The sequence below is a fragment of the Hyperoodon ampullatus genome, assembly GCF_949752795.1.
Source record: "Hyperoodon ampullatus genome assembly, chromosome: 1".
Classification (NCBI taxonomy): Eukaryota; Metazoa; Chordata; class Mammalia; order Artiodactyla; family Ziphiidae; genus Hyperoodon; species Hyperoodon ampullatus.
Genome location: NC_136914.1, coordinates 48,854,861 through 48,869,443, shown reverse-complemented (window position 1 = coordinate 48,869,443; position 14,583 = coordinate 48,854,861). Strand labels below are relative to the sequence as shown.

General features: G+C 38.7%; 1 protein-coding gene across 2 annotated transcripts in view; it reads right to left on the bottom strand.

Annotated features, from left to right (window-relative positions):
- SCARB2 (scavenger receptor class B member 2) overlaps positions 1 to 14,583 on the bottom strand; it is a gene marked incomplete at its 5' end in the record, with an annotated part of 65,143 nt that overhangs the window by 11,141 nt on the left and 39,419 nt on the right. The window contains 4 exons of one of the 2 annotated variants that reach the window (XM_079717901.1): positions 3,121 to 3,240; positions 6,909 to 7,000; positions 12,414 to 12,602; positions 13,405 to 13,552. In XM_079717901.1, the coding sequence (XP_079574027.1) occupies positions 3,121 to 3,240; positions 6,909 to 7,000; positions 12,414 to 12,602; positions 13,405 to 13,552 (549 nt within the window). The remainder of the gene's footprint in view (positions 1 to 3,120; positions 3,241 to 6,908; positions 7,001 to 12,413; positions 12,603 to 13,404; positions 13,553 to 14,583) is intronic. The other variant, XM_079717902.1, reaches the window with a different exon arrangement.

The following is a 14,583-nucleotide window of genomic DNA, read 5'->3' as shown; positions in this document are numbered from 1 at the left end:
TTTCAATGGTGTTCAACGTCATTCTGACTTCAGTGGTTACAGAGTTTCAAACAGTGGTCCCTTATGATACTAACCACCCTTCTATTTGCACAGCACCTGAGTGACAGCCAAGGCACTTTTCACATACATTGTGGTAACTGATCCTTCAGTCCTGCATCTGAAGGCATCCAAAGACTGAGGGGAACTGCTTTTGGGGCCTCACTTTTTCATCTCTGAAGCACAGGGGGCACACATCTCTCCCTGGGTTGTGACTTACAGGAGTTGCCTTCCACTGCGCATCCCACCCCATAGCATTTTTTTCATGAAAATCTTAAGCAAACAGAAAAACAGAGAAAATACTATAGTAAGTACCTTTTATAACAAATACCCACTTAGATCAATAAAATGTATATTTACGGACACAACTGAAGCTCTCTGCATAACACTCCTGATTCTGGTCCTCTGCATCCCCAGAGGTAACCGCTATCCTGAATTTGGGGTTTATCATTCCCATGCAGGTCTTTATACTTTCACCTACGTGCATATTCATAAACAACTTGTGGCACTGTTTGTTATTTCTAAATGTTATATAAACAGTATACCATATTCTCTTTTACAATTTGCTTCTTCCTTCAACATTATATCTTTAAGATTTATTGCATTAATGTACATGGCTCTGGTTGTTATATTTTACTTTTAATATGATATTCTATCAAACAAATACCCCACTATTTATTTATTTATTTTTAAACTTTTTGTTTGTTTGGTTTGATTTTTGGCTGCGATGGGTCTTCGTTGCTGCGCGCAGGCTTCTAGTTGTGGCGAGCAGGGGCTGCTCTTCATTGACGTGCACGGGCTTCTCATTGTGGTGGCTTCTCTTGTTGCGGAGCACGGGCTCTAGTGCGCGGGCTTCAGTAGTTGCAGTTCGTGGGCTCAGTAGCTGTGGCTCGCGGCTATAGAGCCCAGGCTCAGTAGTTGTGGTGCACAGGCTTAGTTCTGCCGTGGCATGTGGGATCTTCCCGGACCAGGGTTCAAACCCATGTCCCCTGCCCTGGCAGGCAGAATCCTAACCACTGTGCCACCAGGGAAGCCCCATTATTTATTTATATTTTCCCTTTCACAGGCACTTAGATTGCTTTGGATGGAAGGAATTTTCACATATTGAGATATGGGGAAGTTATTCTGGCTTACACATGATTTAACTTAAACTTTATGCTAATGAGAACAGCCTCTCTTATAGCCTGTCAAACACGCATTGTACATCTGCTTTAACCATTAAAGGAAAGAATGCGTTTAAAAATCAAAATGGAGTAATTGTGGGTCACACATTCAGGATGGAGCTGCGTTGCCATTGTGGATGTGGTTTCAGACACATTCCTGCATCACTGAGAACCTGAATTTTCTGAACTGCATCAAACTCAAGGACACCACTAGCCATTCTCAAAACAGTATCTGCTAGCAGTGGCCAGCTGCAACCAAGGTCTCCCCTGGTAACTATGCAACCATTTCAGATCCTAACCAATCCTTGCTTAACAAGCACTCTTACTTCTTGCCAGCTCCAGTTATAATTCTTGATAAACAACTCACGTAACTAACTGCAACCTTGAGGTTTTTGCCTTTGTACCTCTCCCCCATTTTGTAGTCTGATAAAACACATTTCAAGTGCTCCTTGAATCAGTGTCTCCTAGGCTACAGTCCTCAGTTTGGCTCAGATAAAACTCTTTTCCACTCCTATTATAGACTGTTTATTATTTCCGTTGACACTTCCAATTTTTCCTAACTACAATCCATGTTGCAGTGAACTTTTCTGTATAAATCTCCTTCATGTATGTACATTAGTTCTTCAGGTCAGGGAACCTTCACAGGAGAGAAGTGCGGAATCATGGGGTTTGCACGTCTTTGGCTTTACCAAGCGTTGCCAAGTGGCTCTTCAGAAGTAGTGGTACCAAACAAGAATGAGTTTCCTCTGTGCCATATCTTTAATAAGCCTCCTACTATCCTCCGAAATTTCTTTGTCTCACCCATTGCACCCAAACATATTTTCTCTTCCTTCAGTCCTTTCACAAATATTGACTGAAGACAGCAGCTGGATGGAAGGGGACTGAGATATCCCGCGTGAAAGCTGGAAAGGGTCTGCACCGCGACACAGAGAGCAGGGATGGAGTGAAAGCAGAGCTCTTTCTGAGGACGGATCCCACTTGGTGACTGATTCAGTGCAAGAGAGGAGGGAGATTTATAGTGATTCTGGCAGGGCTGACTGAGGAGGTGCTCAGTTGTGTGAGATATGAAAGCCAGAAGAACAGCTGACCTTGAGAATATTGACTCCATAGCATCAAAGGCAACTAGATTACTTCTGACGGAGGAGAAATCTCACGAAAAGCCTTGCAGGAGTGAGTGGGAGAGGAAAGGGAGGCTGTGTGATCAGCCTCTCAGCTGAGCGGTTTTAGGGTGAAGGGTGGGAGAAGCAGCAGTGAGGACAGGGAGCTGGGAATCAGGTCACAGAGCAGGAGGCCTTCCTGCCACAGAGGGGACTTCATCACACGCGTCTGGAGAGAAACAGCAGGTGGGAGCCAGGGAGAGTTTGCGGGCCACGTGTGAGCAGATGGGATCAACGGGAAGGTTAGAGCTCAGCAAAGACCTATGATCTCTGAAATATGGACCGCAGTATGCTTTCTTTACCTTCTATGGAGCGATCACCTGTTGACCGGAAGAAGACCAGGGCAAATTTCACACCTGACAGAGCATACCATAATAACAAAGAGCTAACATTTAATGTTATTTACAGTGTGACAGGCCCTGGGCTGAGTATTTTATTAAAGTAACTCATTTGTCCTCAAAACAACTCCCAAGGTAGGCAACTCTTTCTATGCTTATTTCACAAATGAGGAAAGTTAGGCACAGAGTGGTTAAATAATGTTCCCAAGGTCACACAGCTGTAAGTGGTGGAGCTGGTATTCAAACCAACACAGCCGGGCTCTGGAGTTAGTGCTGTGAACCACTACACTTCACTGTTTCTCAATATGCCATCATCGTTGATCACTCACTAAGCATACATATCCTCACCAAATAAGTGCAACTACATATAATTCCTCACATTTTTGGTGGTCTTACAGTCAAAGGACTTATTTTTCAGGTTCTTACCTGCAAAAATCAGATGGGAAGACATAAAGGACTTCGTCTTTGGTGATTAATGGGTGAAAAGAATCTCCGTCTGTTCCGTTGATCATATTGCACTCGTCTGCTGTCCACCAGTCAAGAGACCTGTCATTGGGAGACAAGAAAGAGTCCAGAGGGTCACACTTGATTTTAGGCTTTTTTTTTTTTTTTTTTAATGGTCAGGACTTTTCAAGACTCAACTGGGAGCTGGCTACCCACAGAATCTTATTCACATGCAGACACAAGGGTGGTATTGGTTGGGGACTGGATCAAGAGGCGGAAAAGCAGGCCCCTGATCCCCAATCAATTCTGATAGAGGCAACAGCCAAAAATCCTTCTTCCCTTCCTCTAAAACAGAGTATCTCACGTAGAGGTTTGGGAATACACACTTCCTTAAAGCAGTGATCCATTTGGCATTTACAGTAGCTTTGTTCACAGCCAGCCCGTGGACAGATGAGCCCTGGACAGATATTGCAGGGAGATAATATTTGTGACAGAGCATTAACTGTCTCCCCCTCCAAACAGCTAAGGGAGGATTTCTTTTGGGTCACAAGAAAGTTTAACCTTGAATCAACTTTATGCTCACTGACAGCACAGTTGAGATGGCGGGTTTTTAAAAATTAATTCCTTGAAAAATGGTATAAAATGCAAAAGACAGGAAAGGACAGGCAATAAATAGTAATTCTTCTAACTTCTGGTCAAGGTGGCCTTCTAAGTTCGTGAATTGAGGACATCTTCCAGAGCAGTGGTTGATAGAACAAAAAAGAGAACATTTAAAAGGTCTACACCCTACTCAAACACAAAAGAACATCTCCGTAGACAATGAAAGGTGATAACTGCCAAGTTGTGAGTAGGGCTACAACTGCCGGCCCACTGGGCTGCAGGTCTGGAAGCCAGGAGAAAGATCTACAAGTCTAGCTCCTGAGGTTAATGAGGATTAAAAGTGGTCTATCAAGGGTGTGAAACCAGGATCTGGGGGCAGGGATTTTCTGGTCAGCGAGAGAGGCTGAAGAAAGCAAAGCTGAGTTGCTGGGAGGCAGAAAGCCCCAGGCACAGCCTCACATCCAGAACCTGAGTCAAGCTGTCTGCTGCCTCTTTGGCCAGATCTGTGATGAACCCTGGGTAATCGTGAGGTGGAGACCCACCATGTGTGCTGGTGTTGGGGTTCCTAGGTAGGCTGCATGGAGCCAACTGCAAAAGTGTTACCTAGGGAGAGGTGAGAAGATGGATGGATGGTTGAATGGATAGATGGATAGATAGATAACAGACAGACTTCCCAAATAATTATTCTGCAAGTCAACATTTTTTTTAATGAAAGAAACTTATACTAAGAGATAGGCAACAAAATCAACAATAAAATGAATTCACTTGAGAAGAAATTAAAATAATTGAACAATCTGGCTAATAAATATGTTGTTTAGTATCCTCAAAGAGACAAATGGAAGAATAACATCCATAAAAAAGAATGGTAAATTATTAAAAACAAACAAAAAAGAATGAGATAAGAGTAGAGAGACCCAAAGAATGAAAAATAGAAAGCTTCAGAATAAAAACAGAATAAAAAAGTTTTCTGAAAGAAAAACTCCATATAGGGATAAGCTCTAGACTGTAGGTAGTTGGAAAGAACTGGCTAACTGAAAGATCACTCTAAGGAATTTCTACAAATATAAACTCAGAAAGATTAAAAATTAAAGCGTCAAGATACAGAGACTATATCAAGAGGCTCCAATAAATATTTAATAGGAGTTTGTGGGAGGGTAGTGAGAATACAGAGAATAACAGAGAAGCAATAATTTAAGAGATAATTGCTGAAAGTTTTCCAAAATTTAAGAAAGATACGAGACCTTGGATTGAAAGTATGCCCCAAGGGCCAAATAGAATAAATAAAATAAATTCAAAGCTAGATATGTTGCAGTAAAACTGCAAAAGGCCAAGGAAGAAGATAGATATCAAAAGCCAATGGAGTAACATCTTCATAATTCTGAACTGTCAACCTAGAATTCTATACCCAACTAAAACCATTAACAGCTGAAAGTGCAATAAAGATATTTTTAAATATGCAAAATCTAAGAAAGTTTACCACCCACAGATCCTCACTGAAGGAACTACTAATAGAGTGTTTCCCAACCTAGTAACATTTTGAGACTGATTAATTCTTTGTGGGGGACTGTTCTGTACACTGCAGGATGGTTAACAGCATCCCAGGTCTCCACCCAGTAGATGCCAGTAGCAACCTCCAGTTGTGACAACCAAAAATGTGTCCAGGCATCACCAAATGTCCTCTAGAGAGCAAAATTGCCCCTGTTTAAGAACCACTGTACTAATGACCTTCAGCAAGAAGAAAACTAAATCCAAGGGGAAGATGTGAGAAGGAAAAATAATAATAAATTAATAAAATATGTTGGTATATTTAATTATTTACTATAAAAATAATGAAATTTTACTTAATTTGGCTTCTGAAGAAGGTGAAACAAGTTGTAGACAAGAATAACATAAAAGGTGTGGGTATTAAGAAATGGGTAAAGTTATTGTCTCATTTGAAGAAGAGAGATAATAGATAGCTTTAGATTCTGTTAGAAAAAAAATTGTTAAAGATAATCAAAGGGTAGAATAGATATAAACCAGCTAAGGGTGAAAAATAATGTCTAAATAGGTCTAAATATATCAAATAATATATCATTATATTGTAAATGTATCAGTAATTACAACATGTATATAAAAGGATTAAACTCTCCTATTAAAAGGAAAAAGAAAATATGGAAACAAAATGTGGAAAGAAAATAACAGATTGGGTTTAAAACAAAATCCAGCTGTATTCTGTTTACAAGTAAATTTCCCTCCCAGCTCAGTACCCAGTCATCTAGTTAACCCTCCAAAGGCAATACTGTTGCCAGTTTCTCATATTCTTTTAGGGTTCTTATATCCTTGGGAATGTGTGTGTGTGCATACATGCACACCCTCATGCATGCGCAAATGTATGTGTATGTACATGGATATGTGTGTTTTAAAAAATTTAAATAAACTTAAAATTTAAAAACAGTTTTTGCTTTACAGAAAAGTTGTGCAGATAATATTCCACGCCAGTTTTCTTGCCTGTATTTCTGGGAAGCTGCGAAGTAAATTTAATGTTCAAGAACAAAATTCCTCTTACCATAGTTCCTGAAGAATTAGTCTCCTTTTCTCTCGAAGATTTCTAATTTCTATGACTTAAAAATATCATTCTGCTTTATGTGTGGCTTTATTGCAAGCTGCCTCAGTCCCTATTTAGAGGTAGTTTGTTTATGAATTATAAACATTAAAAATATTTTGAAATGCTATAATGCTGAACTCAAATGTATTTCACCTTAAAAAAATACACAAACAATGCAGAATCACTAAATTAAATTAAAAAAAGAACCTCTCTCCTTCCCCCAAAACAAGCAGTGATTTGAGAAGTATTTGTGCTGCAGCTACATATCATTCAATGACTAAGTGGAAGAGCAAAACTTTTCATTGGCTTGTGATTCATGACTAACCATGAGAAACCTACCTATCATTAATATTTAATTTGCGAAGTACCTTACCCCAATCTTGGTTTACAAGATAATAATTTTACATATTTATAGTATATTATTTATATTATAGGATATTTTACATAATTATAGATTTTTTTAATTTATAGATTTTTCATCCAAAAAGTGATAGTGCTAAACTTCTTTGAAATAAAGCAGAAGTGGATGTTCAATTAAATGAAAATTGAAAAAATAATTACACCAATAAATCATTAGACTTACGTTTTTCCATTCCATTCCACAATCTTGGAAAAGTTAAGGTAATTGTCTTCTCCAGTTAGAAAAACATAGTCTCCATCATTAGTCCCATTTTTCTGAAAATAAGAGAATATGGTCATTTATGGTAACTGTGATGGTTCATTTCATGTGTTTACTTGGTTAGGCTATGGTGGCCAGTTGTTTGGTCAAACAATACTCTAGATGTTGCTGTATTTTGTAGATGTGATCAGTTCGGTTTCAGTAAAGGAGATTACTGTTGATAATGTGGGTGGGCTCATTTAATCAGTTGAAGCCTTTAAAAGCAAAGTCTGAGGTTTCCTGGAGAAAAAGGAGTTCTCTCCTCAAGACTGAAACATAGAAATCCTGCCTGGGCTTCCAGCCTGCTGGCCTGTCCTATGGATTTCAGACTTGCCACTTGCCAGGACCCACAAGTGCATAAGACAATTCCTTAATATAAATTCCTGAACAGATATATAGATCTCCATTGATTGTGTCTTTCTAGACAACCCTAACTGATACAGTAACTAACACATTTAATCTGTATGAAACTGCCCTAGTTGGGCCTAACTGCCTCATGAGACTGAACCACAACTAGGGAATACAGTAGTAACTATTTTGCTAAATCCCATATTAACCATATTATTACTTTATGGTTTTAAAAAGTATGAGCCCAATTAAATAATGGACAAAGGATTTGAAGAGACATTTCTCCAAAGAAAATATACAAATAGCCAATAAGTACATGAAAAGATGCTCAATATTGTCAGCTATTAGAAAAATGCAATTCAAAACCACAATGAGATACAACTTCATACCCATGAGGATGGCAATTTAAAAAAAAAGGAAAAGAACAATTGTCAGTGAAGATGTGGAGAAACTAGAGCCTTCCTGCATTGCTGGTAGGAATGTAAAATGTTGCAGTTGCTGTGGAATACAGTTTGGCAGTTCCTCAAAAAGTTAAACATAATGTTGCCAGATGACTCCAAAATTCTACTCCTATGGATATACCCAAGAGAATTCCGCTCCAAGGTTTATATCTAATGGTCATACAAAAACTTGTACACAATTGTTCATTTGCAGCATTATTCATAGTAGCCAGAAAGTAGAAATAAACCAACTGAAGAATGGATAAACAAAGTGTGGTATATCCATACAATGGAATATTACTCAGTCATAAAAAGGAATGAAGTGCTGATACATGCTACAACATGGATGAATCTTCTAAACATTATACTAAATAAAAGAAGCCAGACACAAAAGATCATATATTATATGATTTCATATGAATTTCATTCCATTTATATGGATGTCCAGAATAGGCAAATCCATAGAGATAGAAAGTAGATTCATGGTTACCAGGAGCTGGTGGGAGGGGGGAATGGAAATGACTGCTAACAAGTTGTGGGTTTTTTTTGGGGGGGAGGGGCTGATTAAAATGCTCTGGAATTGTAAAGTGCTGGTGGTTGCACACCCTTGTGAATATACTAAAAAACACTGAAGTGTACACTTTTAAATGGTGAATTTTATGTTAAGAGAATTATATCTCAATTAAAAAATAAAAAAGCATAAATCTAGGGCCAGGACCCAATTATACTTGAATAGAAAAAAAGTGGTATTAATATAATCCCATTTTTCAATTAAAGTTTTCTTGAGCTGTATATTCTTTCCAAGTTACACTTCTTAATGGCACAGACAGACACACTGTACATTCTTACAAGTTCTTCATCTGGGATGGAGCTTTGATTTCTGGGAAATAGCGTGGGTTACTCTGAAACATTTAAATGCTTAACCACTTAGTTTAGACCACATCTGAGTTAAATGGAGGACTTCAAGAAGCAACATACATGTATTTATTTTTTAGTATTTTGGTCTGTTTCTTTTCAGTCTTTTTTCTACACAAAATTTGTTTATAGAACTAAGATATATTATATATAACATATACATATAGTATCTTCTATACACAATTTTTATACATATATACAATTGTGTATACATATATACAATTTCTTTACTTATGTGTATAATACATTGTCTGTATTATCGAAAGTTCTTCCTAGGTACAACTTAATGACTCCATAATATTATGTGGAAATAATTTAACCATTTTCTTATTATTGGATATTTAGTTTTGAATTGTTTTGCTACTATAAATAATGTATGAATATCTTTATGACTAAAAACTTTTTCCGTGCTTTTATTTTCTAAATAGATCACTAAAAGTGAAATTGCCAGATAAAAGAACATGAACATTTTTTAAACTTTTGAAACATAGTATCAAGTTGCTCAAGGTCACCCAGTGGAAACAGCAAGATAAATCAGTTTACATTCTCCAAATGCCTTTTGTTAAACTTTGCTTATTGGATCAACAAAAAAGGGGTTTCTTATGTCTTTTCGAATTTCTGTATTCACTGAGGTTGAACTCTTTTTTCATTCAGTCATTTTCCTTAAAAAAAATTCATACCATTTGTGAATTCTCTTTTCAATTTTTTGCCTACTTGGGTTCTTCTTTTTATCACTTAACACTACTTCACCAGCTATGTCAATATATCAACATGGCCCACATACATAATAGTCATGTTGTGTTCCACATATGAAATTTTACATGACTTTAAGGTATGAGAAAGGACTCCTCTTTAAGGGCAACAATATGAACGTACAACAGCTTAGAAGCAAATTCACATAAAAAGTGCTGAACCACCAAATTTAAAAAATGCTTGTGTTACTTCTTGAAGTTCTCCAATGAACTCAGATGTGGGTTAAGCTAAGTGGTTAAGCATTTAAATATTTCAGAGTATGTCCAAGAGTTCTCCCCAGCTGTTACTGGCCCAAGAGTCAGACCCTGAATGTCAATGCTTCCCTGTTACTTGCTAGAACTTTTGTTATTTGAGAACAAGCAGGAATAAATAGGTTTTGTGTTATTGCAGTAGGGTTGTGGGTTGAATACAAGGAACATATTACTGCAGGAGGCTGAGAAATGTTCTAAGAATAAGACAACATTCATACCACTAGCGTAATACATGCGTAATCCCTCCTCCCAGTACAACTGGCTGGACTGGCTGACCTCTCAAGGATACTCCCCAGCCACCATCGCTTTAGACATCCAAGAACCCACATTCACTGGGAGGTGCTTGAACTCTCTTATGCCAAGGAAAACAGAGGTACCCTAAAATCAACGGGTAAAGATTTGCTGATTGGCTTTCCAGTATGCAAAGAAGAGCACCTGATATTCAGCCAGGTCCCTTGTTCTCAGGAGCTCTGTGCCAACACTGTCTGTATTACCTCATCCTTCTCACTCACACACCCTGTCCCGCACCATTAATTGTTTGGCTGTTTCATCATTAAAGTCTTTGAAGGAAAAGTGTTCAACAGCCTTAACTAAGGTTTTCTTTTTTTATCACAACGTGTATTGGAGCAGGTGGAACGGGCACACAGGCCTAGGGGATCAGAGCGGAATGTGGCAGACGCCACTGGGATTAAGGAAAGATTTGAGGCCGGGCTCAGACGGGTACAGAGCAGGAGGGGCCAGTGAGGTGCAGAAGCCCGTGGTCTGTCCCAGTCTTGAATGAATGACGGCCCAAGTAGGGATCTCTGTGCTGCTGGAGACAGAGTCAGGATTGGCCAGAGCAGATGAAAAACTGAACAAGAAACACCTTTGCCTTTTTACCAACAACACTAGACACAGTTTATTTGGTTCCAAAATGGAAACATATACCAGTCATTCATATTAATTCAGGGTCTTTATTTTGAGCCAGTCATGGAGGGGAAAAAGAATAATGGTTCCTAAAATGTGTTTCAACTTAGAGTTTGCAAAGCACTTTTGTGGATTCTCATTTGGCCATTCTAAGCAAACTTTGAAGTGTAGATACCTTTAGCCTCAAGTTACAAATGATGAAGCTGAGGTTCAGGAAAGTCCCATAGCTATTGAGCGAGAAAGTCAGAATGCAAATCCAGGCCCTCTGAGTCTAAGTCTCATGCTCTATTCCTGCATGTGGGAAATCTATACCAGGTGCTAATCTAACTGAGCAATGCCAGGGCTTTTCACTAACAGGGCCTTGTAGAGCTACAGTGGTGCTTGCAAGGAGAGGCAGAGAGAGAAAAAATATAAAGTAAAACCACACATCCTTGCCACGGGAAAGCAAAAGTGCCAATTTTTAAATCTGTCTGTAAATGTGAGTTACATTTTTAACAGGTATTTAAGGATATTAGTTATAAGTTTGATGAGGTCAGTGTAAAAACAAAAAGCAAGCTATACAATGAAAGTTATCAGAGAAATACTGAGGTATTAGGAACAGGATCTACTTGGCAGATGGATGGTAGCCACTGGGACCAAAGGGGGCTTAAGGAAACCTTTGTATCCTTCTGCAGGAAGTTTCCCGGAAATTATTTCTAGAAGGGAGTCTAGTCACAGCTTAACAAGAAATCGGTGCTTCGTCTGGTCCTGTGGAAGCTGGCTCCTGTGAGATGGAAGCTTCTAGGGAACATCTGTTGGGTCTGCTTGCCCAGAGTGAAGGATTTAGGGTTGGTGGGGCCCTGCTCCTAGGACCACCCTCCTCTTGCAAAGATAATATTTAAAAGTTGTTTACCATTTCGTTTGAACAGTTTTTAAGTTTATATATCCCTGAAGGTAGAGGGGCAGTATTATTACCACTAAGCAACTGAAATGCTAAGAGATTACATGATGAGGGTGAGGTTCTCCAGTAGTTAGACCCAGAGAATAACCACAAATTTAAAGATAGGGAAATTCATCATAATTCCATATCCTGTCCTGAACCTACATCTCTTCCTGAGTTTAAGTTTGTCATTTACCAACCTTCCAACTATCCATTTTAATCAAGTATTTTTTTGGGGGGGGAGGATAGATTTTTTATTGCTTTTAATTTTAATTCATTTGAAGCTCAGGCAGCAATAACATATGCTTTGAATAATAATTACTTGAATGCTGATATTTTGGGGTTCAAGCCAAAGTAAATAAAATCTACAAAAAATGATACAAAATTCCACTTATAAACAAAAGAAATCATAGACGAGGGACACACAGAGTTTCAAATTATCCAGCCTCTTTCACAAATAAGATGTCTAAAAATCTAATAAGTAGCTCCCACCCCTAATGGACTATCACATCCCTATTTAGTTTCTTATTTGCCTCTGTCAGACTGATCCATGGGTTTAGTCTCCAAGTCATCAAAACAAGACTCGGCATTGATCACTGAAATTTATGACACTTTGAAAGACTGCACCTGATTAATGGCACAGCACACTCTATATATTTTTCGTAGTGACACTCATTCAAAGTCAGCACTGGTAGCATGTTGAAATTGTGGGAGAAGTTTTTTTTTTTTTTCCCCTACTAAAGCACTTTCTTATTTTTCACATACTCTACAAGAGATCTAGAATTCCAAGCAACTTTGGTCTTCTCCTAGAAGAAACCCAAAGTGAAGATAAAATCTGGCTTGGAATGCCCTCCTCCTCAGCTGAACAAAGAATCTCTGAAAAGAAAAATTGACTTACCCCATAGAACAGGCCAAAATAGGGAGAGATGTCAGGTTTGAAAACGTTGATGAGGGATAAGATCTCATCTTTGTAGCCCCAGAGCAATTCCTCCACCGTGTGGGTCACAAAGAGCTTCTGCTGATAGGCCTTCAACAGGGCCTCGATGAGCTCGTGGAGAAAGGGTAGCTGGGCCCATTCCATGGCGGTCTGAGGAACACAGGCACATTCAGAGAGCAGTGTCCCCACCCCACTCTCCTACTGCCCCTTCAGCAAAGGGGGCTGCAAACGTAAATGTAAAACCTTGAGATCAAACGGCTGAGAGGTTAACCAAAGAGCTCCTCTCTGGCTGAGTGTGACGAATAAGACTCTTCACTTATTGTCCTCTCTCAGTATTACGTTTTGTAACTGTCATCTTAGCATCCTCACTAGCAACTCTGAGTTCTCCCAACACCACGGAAGGGGAGAAACTCTTGCAATATATTGGCATCTTTAGCCACAAGGTGGCACCATCTTCCTCCCGATCAGGGTTAGAGGCTGGGTCCCCATAAACTCTGCCCCACTAGCCAGCTGGGCAGGGCCAGGCCTGGGATCTAATACTTTCCAGGTCCTGGGTCCACCATAAGTGTCCAGCTGCATATGTAGCGGTCACCCAGGAGTTGGAGTGGGAACCTCAGAGGGGATAGAAGAAGTCTCCTGGGCCTCATGTGAACACACAGGAGGAAACTGTAAAAAAAATCCTAAAACTTACATTTTGTCACCATTTGAAAAGACCACATTTGAAAGACCTCAAAAAAAGTCTGAAACGAACTTTAAAGAAGGGGGGAAAATATAAATATATACATACACACACACATATATATAAACATTTAAAAAATATATATATATGTATACACACACACACACATATATATAACTTAATAGCTCCTAAAGGTAAAACCATAATGGCCTTAACTTAGCTTTTTCCTTTCTTCTAAAATCCACAATAATGAGATTTAAAATGCCTACTTACCAATGCAGGAATATTTAATGTTCTAAGTAAGTCAATTTTAGGGTCTCCAACAGATTTATCTCGTTCAAAAACATAGGCCTTGTTGCTCACGGCAGATATTGTTGTTCCATTATCTCCAAATTGAATATCTTCTTTGTTTCTGAGTTCCCTAAAAGAAGAGGATTTTGTTTGAAAATAGGCAACACTTTACTAAGTAATACTTTTCCTTTCTTTCAGCATCAAAGTTATTTTCAATATAACATTCCCAATACAACCTATATTGGGGGAGACTGCAGATACTGACTCCCTAAATAATGGAGATTTAAGCTATAATGTGGAAAGGAAATGAGGCCCCGGAGAGAGGGGAAAAAAGTGTTGTTTTCATTCTTTCCCCCCATAATTTGGGAAATGCAATGGTCAAGGGTCACCTTAACTAGGGAATCAAAGCCAGTGAACTCTCTCCTGGGTTATAGTTTGGTCCCGAAATATTTTCAAATTTTTCAGTTCATAGATTCAGTTTCAATTTCAATGCGTTTACCAATGTCTTTTTATTTCTAAGTTGAATTCAATTAAAAATCCATTTAACAAAACGAATGCCTAAGGTTTAGTAAATGAGAGGAGTTCACTCCTGGTTTTGATATCCATTTCAGCTTGGTGCCTGTGAGTGCCCCCACATGAGGTATTAGCAAAGTTGGTAGGAAGTGTCTGGTGCCAGGCCTGAGACTAGGGTGAGGGAAGTGATGCACCTGCCTTGGGTACAAAATGTAAGAGGGCCCGAACACTCAGTAGTCAAAACAAATAATACTTTAATGCAATTTAAAAAGATCAAAATTAATGCTAAAAATTTATGATGAACAAAATATCAAAATTTTACATAAAAACAGGACTGATGTTTTGTCCATCAAATGCCTCATGCCAGTCCTGAGCCTGCCTGGTCCATAGTAGATGGTCACTAAATTGCCATGTCTATTCCTTCTCTGCCGCTTACCTGTTCTTCCTGTTTCATCAAGGGCTGTGTTGTCTCACCTGGTAGCCCTGTGTCTCCTGAACCCTTGAACTGTGGCTAATTGGAACTGAGATGTGTTGTAAGGGTAAAATACACAGTAGATTTCAAAACCAGTACCAAAAAAAAAAAAAAGAATGTAAAATATCTCAACTTTTTAATATTGATTACATGTTGAAATGATACTATTTTATTTA